The sequence below is a fragment of the Lampetra fluviatilis genome, chromosome 15 (genome assembly GCF_964198595.1).
Source record: "Lampetra fluviatilis chromosome 15, kcLamFluv1.1, whole genome shotgun sequence".
Classification (NCBI taxonomy): Eukaryota; Metazoa; Chordata; class Hyperoartia; order Petromyzontiformes; family Petromyzontidae; genus Lampetra; species Lampetra fluviatilis.
In genome coordinates, this window is record NC_136289.1 from 169617 (window position 1) to 177876 (window position 8260).

Genomic DNA, 8260 nt, shown 5'->3' on the forward strand with positions numbered 1-8260 from the left:
ACTAACATCTGCTGCTGTAACTTCTTCTAATGCGAAACGAATTCTGTCTAGAACTAGCTTAGCTCTTATCTCAGAGAAAATCAGACTTACGCGCACCGAACTAGATCAGTTAGACAAGACACTCTACAAATCACACTTATCTTTGAGTGCAACAATGTCCACATCGGATTGGGAACATGTAGATAAAATGACTGCCTCTTCAGCTGCCGCTATGTCGACTAAATGTAAGGACAACTTGATTTCCAAATTCAACCGCCTCTCAAACAAGAGACCGGACCCACACATTGAAAAGCTAGATGTTAACAAAGTCGTAATTAATAGCAGTAACAGTTCTATTTCTGAAGGTCTGAAATCCGTTTTAGCTAAAGGACTAAACTTTGCAGTCACACCTAGACACATACCAGTTAATGATATAATTGGTCGAGTAGATGTAGCTCTCAAGGGCCTGAGTCACATCGCTGCAGACGTAGCAAGATCTGAAATCTCTGCAACCCTCAAAAACGCTAAGATGCAGCAGATGTTAGTGTAAATGCGTTTGGTATTACCTTAGAGTCGCGGCATCTCTTCAGAAAGGTGAGAGACTCGATTAGCTGAGCCTGAAGATGTCCTAATTAAAAGGAGACCTGATGGTTCAATTAGCCACACCCAGCCATCAGATTCACCATGGAAGTCGAAAAAGATGGCAAGCTACCCTTTTTGGATGTCCTAATTAAAAGGAGACCTGATGGTTCAATGAGCCACTCTGTCTACAGGAAAGCCACCCATACGGATGCTTACCTAAAACCGGATTCCCACCACCATCCATCCCAGAAGAATTCCCTCATCAAGACTCTATACCATAGAGCCCAATGCATCTCCGACCAGGAACACATTGCCAGTGAACTCAAACACGTACGCCAAGCTCTTAAGGCTAATGGTTACTCCGACTACACAATCCGCAAAGCCATCACTCCAACCATCAAGAAGGATCCTGTTGAGGAGCCTTTCAAGACCATCACCTTACCCTACATTGCTGGGGTCACAAAAAAGATCTCCAAAATCCTGATTAAACACAAGATCCAGGTCCGATTCAACACAGTACATAAAATCCGTGATCTGGTCCCGTCTGTAAAAGATGTGGTTCCAGACATACAGTACCCTGGCGTCTACAAACTAAGTTGCCTCTGTGGTAGCAGTTACATTGGGGAAACCAAACGACATGTCTCGGACCGCATCCGTGAACATAAAGCAGACCTGAAACACGGTAGGACAAACACCTCAGCCATGGCAGAATTATTTTATTTTAGTATGTTTTATTTTTATTATTTTATTACTTCCCTTCTACGTGACTTTACCGAAAGAACCAAGAAGATGAATCCCTGCAGTCACGAAAGCTTTAAATCGAAATTCATTACAATTACTTTGTAATTTGTTAATTGTTTTAAAATTCAAGGAAATAAACTTTTTAAAGGACTTCACTGAAATGGATGCCACTCGTGCTGTATGGTATTGATTTGTGTGGTTGAGTCATATTGTTTTAAAAATGTACTTGGCAGACTACATGTAGATAAAATACAAACTCAATGATTTAACAAAAAAAGTAAATAATAGGTGAGGTTTCCTGCAATGGCCCTTCCTCATAGCCCATTGAAAGGTAAAGTGGATAAAAGTTGGCGACAGCACTTGATATACAATTGGAGCTAATAAAAAATGAATACATAAATACATATACCAATAAATGTGCTCTTTTGAATATATCCTGATTAACAGTGATGCATTCCTGGGTTAATTTATGGGTTAATCTCATTTCAATAGAAATATAACTAGCATAATATACTTTGTGATTCGTTTGTCCTCAACTCTTCTATAGGATGAGCTTCACCTGTTTCATCAGTACATAAAGTGAGGAAGGGTCTGGCTGAAATGAAGAAAGGCAAGGCTGCTGGCAGAGATGGTATCCCCCTAAAATTCCTCCATCAATTAGGCCCTGGGGGGTTCCAATGGCTGACAAACATGTAGTAGACGAAAACAATGAAAACCGGATGCATCCAAAAAGCATGGTGGGAGGCGATGGCCTTTGCAATTCCAAAACCACGCAAGCCAATCAATTATCCAGGAAGCTATAGGCTAATATCACTCATGTGCATGACCTATAAATGTCTGGAATGCATCATCCTCCGAAGAATCAGCCTCTTGTCGAGTCAGTGATCCCTGAAGAACAAACGCGAGTCTGGCCTGGATGCAGGTGCTGTGACAAAGTTTTGATCCTTGCGATGCACATTTAGGCCATTAATAGAATTGTCATCAGCCTACAACATAGTCTGGATTAAGAGATTGACGTTGAAGCTTGCAAGAACGATTCTTTGCCTCGAAGCAATACGCCTGATATTGATGATGCTAAGCAATAGGCGAATGTGTGTCCATATGAGCGACAAAGCTAGCTCACCCCATTTCCTCAATAATGGATTGCCACGAGGTTCATGCCGCCAACCGGGTTGTATGGCTGATGTAGATGCAGAGAAACAACTACAACTTCACATGCAGGTGGTCAAGCCAGATAACCGTGTCAGGAGCAGCAGAGTGTATCGCTGTGATGTCTCCATCGTATTTGTGGATTTGACATTGTGTCATTGTATGTTGTATGATCTGTTCTGGACGACCACAGTCACACACTGCAGAGTTTTAATTTTCCATTTGTGATTTAGGTTTCTACATCTGCCATGGTTTGTGTTGATGCGATGTAGGGTGGACAATGAGCTTCGTGGACGATCAAACCCAGGGATCTTGTGCGTTGAGTCTTTCACAAGGTGTTTGTGATTTATTGTAAACTCCCTTCAGCTCTACAAGCATCGTCGTGGTTGAATCGCATTGTTGAAGGTTAAAGTGCATGGTCATCATGCATTGATGACCAAGGATGGAGCTGTTAGTTGAGAGGAGGCTATGCAGATAAGTAGTTTACAAAGTGGCTATGTCTCCTAAAATTGTGAAAATTTACTAAGAAATAAACGTAATACATTTTTTATTCAATTGTATATTCTTGCTGCGTTGCAATAAAACACGTATGTTATAATTCAGCTTGTAGAGGAATGATTATGTAACCGCAAACCAGTAACCCATTTCAGAATCGATCAACAATTCCGAAAGTCAGAAACCGGTAATCGTTTACAATGGAAAATGCATTGACACAAACATCACTGTCAGTGTTGGAACAGATATGACTTAAAACGCTTCGCACCTCCGATTAGCACGGTTGACTATGTACGATGCGAAAGAAGTTCAACATACGTACATTCTTTAATTTAGAACGTTTATGAGAGCTGCGAGAAAATTAACAAAGGGAGGTAATTTCATGGTGGAACACAGTATGAGGGAAGAAGCAGAAAGACAATTTCGGTATGACCACAGGGCTGTAGCTCAGTGGCTATTCACAATGCAGGTGAAATGACCACACGGCGCATCATGATTGACTCTCACAAACATGATATGGCCATTCAGGTGTGAACATGGCTCGCATGAATTATTTGTGGCCTATATGTTTGTTGGCGACATGCTATTTTCACTATATCCTGTGTGAGTCAATACTTACGGTTACAACTAGCTAATCTTGAATGTTCTCGAGAGTCACTGAGTAGTGGTGTCCAGCTGCCATCCCTCTGACACACTCTCCATGCGACAGGATACGGATATGCCCCATCAGGGCAGACATAATGCAGTATGCTTCCTGGAATCGGGTTACCCGGAAGAATGACATCTCCCCCTTTGATTTTTACATCCAAGTTGCATAACTGTGCTGAAACACAACACATTAATAACTGCTTATACATCACGAGTGCAAACAAACCTCATCATATGCGAAAGAGTGAGGGCCACGATTATAAGAGATTGTGCCTTTTGATCAATAAAACAACAGAGGCTACACACTGTATCTCAAAACATAGCAGTAAGGTTGAATAAGATGATGTTAAAGAGACAATTTATGAGAGAAAGCAGCGTGTCTCAAATACATTAGCCAAGCATGATGTTCCACTTATAGGAGACTTCAATGCACAAGTACTCACTAAACATGTATAATGGAACACTGGGCCAACGTCAGTCCAAAGGATCAAACTACAACCAAACGTTCGTTCAAACATTGGCATGTTTACTGGGTAAGCACCAGTTACAATAAATGTGGACATAAGTGAGGTAAGCATGTAAAATATCAAGATAATTAAGGCATTTGCCATAACATGACTATAACATATTCTTTGGGTCTTTCGGTAAAGCCACATAGAAAAATAATAAATATAATCGCAATATCACGACGTTTCGATCGCAACACAAGCAATCGTCATCAGGTGAGAGCTGCTGAAGCAGGAAAAAATATATGGCGGAAGCGCTGCTAAGGCAGGGAGTTATAAAGGTTTGAGATGGGTGTAGCCCAAGGGTCAGTGGGCGGGGCTAGAGATTAAATTTGCATGTAAATGTAAGACAGGATACATCTTGATCAACGAAGTTGTGGGGGTGGCCATTGTATTGTGAGAGATTAGCATGTCAATGTAAGAAATTTGCTTGTAAATGTAAGCTAGAGAGAGCTCGGAAAGGAACATTGCCACATGGAGGTGGAAATGGATGGCAAGCCGCCATTTACTAACACAGATAATGGTGGCTGTGTTAGTGAATGCAACTCAGAGAGTCGAAAATAACTGCTAACATAGGTAGGTAGGAAGGGAACAACACAGCCAGTTATGACCTAAACTGGTTAATAACGTCCTTCCAATGATTGCTCAGTTTGTACCCATTTTCTCGGTTGAAATTGTGTCTGTGTTTATATATCTGGATGGCTTCATGGACGAATCTTGACATGTTCACGTTATGATTGGCAGGCTCTGATAAAAGTTGTGATAGTTGTATAATTGAAATCAGCCAACCTTGTTTGTGTAAATACTGAACAGAAAAGCATAATTGGCGTGGTTATAACGAATGTAACAAAATAAGCGGTCCATTTGTCTCCTTCCCATATGTCTCACCACATAAAATAAATCAAATATTTAAACACATTCCATCAGCACTTGGCTGATAAAACACTGAATGTTGAACTGGTCCAGACTTTGCTTGGATTAAAATATTGTTGCTGAAAATTTACTCCCAGAAGACCGTGTGATTAAAGGGATGTGTAAAAACGTAGGTTTTACGTGGATGGACAGATAAGGAAAGGAGGGAGGCACATTGTCTGAATATTTAGTTTGTGAAACTTGAAGATTGAGGATACATTTTCTGCAGTGTGTGCCCACTATGTATACATTTCTCCTTTTATTTGAATATCGCCAAGATAATCGAGATCGGAGTCTATTAATGTAGACAGAATTTGATTCTCAATCTTCAAAAATAGGTGTAAGTCGACAAAGATAACTAAAATAAAAGATTCCAATGTCTCTAAAACATTGTTGTGGTACAATTATGGTCGTGACCCTATATGCTTGCATGCTTTGAGTTTAAGATACATTTGCCACTAAATGTGAAAGAAGTTGCTGTGCATGTTATTATGTTTAGTTTGTTGTCCTTCAACATACATACATTCAACACTCCCGATATAATCTACGAATAGTATTAGTCTGTGGTAATTAAAATTGACAACTGCTCACATTTTTCGTCATGCATTTACGCCAATTTAAAAACATGAGGTACTGTCTAATTTCATGTTTAAATATATATTTTGTTACATTCATCGCGGTAAATCGCGACAGTCACATCGCTTTAAGACACAGCGCATACCAATGACTATTACATAAAATATATATATACCAATGACACACTGTGCAAGAATACATTAATCGCTTACATGATAACATTGATTATGAATCTTAAAATGCATTGCTTACCAGCGACACCAAGATGCAGATTCAACAAAAAAATGACATTTGTACAAAAAACATGTTTGAGTGCGGCCCTGCGTTCTCCCATGGTGTTTGTGAAGCAATGCTGGACTGGTTGTGCTGCTCCAATATTGACTCATCCAATGAGCAAACAAACCCGGTCAGTGCAACGCCTCCTGCCCTTGAGAACCCTGCCAGGGCATTGTGAGGATGATTTTAACGTTAATAAGTACGTGACAGTACTGACATTTATAGTCGTTTTGAAACAAATCTTAAAGAGATTAACGCTGTGTGTGGAAATATAACGAGTTAAGTGACAACTCATATCCAATTACAGGAGACGATTGAATATCTCGTGGGTTATGTTCTTGGAAAGTGCCACGAAAACCAAAACCGCGATATTCAATACGTAATGCTTACCTAAATAATCGGGTTAGGTACACGGCAACCAAAAATAATTGAAATAAGATATGCGCTGTATCCCAAATAAACCAAAAACAAAGTAATTAAAATAAACATGTAACAACTCTATAAAAAAAACACTCCTCGACAATGAAGAGTAATATAAGTAGTTACCGATGATGATGATAATTCAAAGCGGGTGTGTGTTTGTCCACGAGCGGGGAACGGTACCGCTACGGTAAGGACGCTGCGAATCCGGCCACTCGAATTCGATTCCCGCTCATGCCCAACACCAGTGACGATTTTCTGAATCTGTCCTGGGCCTCCCCTAGATCGACTCAGCTTCAAATGCTGGTGCGATGTTTAAGCACCGCCACTGGGGAGACAAAGGCGGCCAGATGTGGTGCTGCCGACCCACCCCCTCTTAGTACTTGCCCCATAAAGTATGTTAAGGCTATACGGGAGGTCTTTGTCTGATGCTTGAAGGGAATGGTGGTATAGCGGTTAGCGCACCGCGCTATGAACTTAGCGGCCTGAGTTCGACTCCTGCTCACGGCCAACACCAATGACGATTATCTGAACCGGTCATAGTCTTCCCCTAGGTCGACTCAGCCTTAAAATAATAACTGGTGCGATGTGTAAATGTCACCACTATGCAGATAAAGGCAGCCGGGCCAATGATACGGTACTTATTGTACCCACGAAAGGCAAAAACTAATCCTGCGATAGTTAAATTGGTTTTCAAAGAGGTTGCCCATGATAGGTCAAACCACGATATTAAAGGATCTTTTGTCATGGATTTTAGGCATTATTCAACGCTTCTGGGAGCACTCTGTAAATATTTTTTTATGTTTTACCAGGTGAGGCCCATTGAGCTATATAGCTCTTTTTCAGAAGCGACCTGGCCATCACAAACAATAGCTCAATTAAGTGGCTTATCACGTGGAAATTTATAGCGGGAGCGAAATACTCTAAACACATGTTTCTAAATGTGGAGGGAAAAAATTAACCCGTAAAAACAAAGTTTTTCACTATAAATCCTTTATATGCGTGGCATCGGGGCGGCTCGAGTCTTCTCGTCCTCTGGCTTGAGATGGCTGCCACCTATGGGTCAGATGATTGTCTGGCAGCATTAAACAATTGGTAATTAAATCTTTATTTATTTTTTTCTAAACAGTGTAACATTTTGGAAAATGTTTTTTTCACGAAAATGCGTTGTCACGCACAACGAGTCTGTGTGCAAAATGTCAGCTCGATTGGATCACGGGAAGTGGGTTAAAAACGACCGAAAGATTTGCACGGTCCTAAGCAAGCAAGCGAACTTAATATAAAGGATTTAAAAATCGTAGGAACTGGAGAAAAACCCACGTGACCAAGGGGAGAACATGCAAACTCTAAATATACAGGTGTCAGGGTCGGGATCAAACCCACGACCTGCGAAAAACCATGTGAGGTATTTAACATCTCGCCAACGTAGTGCACATTTGCGGATTAAAGGCGATTTATGGGGGTTTAGCAAACCACGGAAGCGCTGCGAATGTCAGGATTTACGCGTGATTGTGACCAATGGGAGATGCAGTTTTGGGGGTACGAAATACAGCAAGAGAGAGCGAAAGGACGAGAGAATGGCAGGGCTCGGCGGAATCAAAGAGATATGAGGCATATGACCGGGGGAGAGAGAAAATAGCATGTGGTAGAGACAAGAAAACAAGGGCCCAGGTAGAGATACAGAGAAACAGAGACGAGAAGCAGATAGAGAGGGAGATAGACACATATATACACAGATAGCGACAGAATGGGATGTATAAAGGGACAGACAAGGGTACAGAAAGGAGGAGACAAGGACACAGCTATCGACAGAGTTACAAGGCCGTTTTCCAGTTCGCTTGTAACACCAATAATGTATTTGTGTGCACAAGTAAATAGTGTACGGTGGCACATGGGCCACAATCCACTGCTATAAAAAATACCCCTCCCCAATGGTGCGGGGTCACGAATAGTCCAAGGGAAAAGGCGCGAAAGTT

General features: G+C 41.2%; 1 protein-coding gene across 1 annotated transcript in view; it reads right to left on the minus strand.

Annotated features, from left to right (window-relative positions):
- The window catches only part of LOC144936044 (complement factor B-like), a 75663-nt gene extending 69741 nt beyond the window's left edge, over nt 1-5922 (minus strand). The window contains exons 1-2 of the mRNA XM_078862854.1: nt 5841-5922; nt 3566-3769 (exon numbers count right to left, since the gene is read on the minus strand). Coding sequence (XP_078718980.1) covers nt 3566-3769; nt 5841-5922 — 286 coding nt within the window. The remainder of the gene's footprint in view (nt 1-3565; nt 3770-5840) is intronic.
- Nucleotides 5923-8260: the final 2338 nt, after the last annotated feature.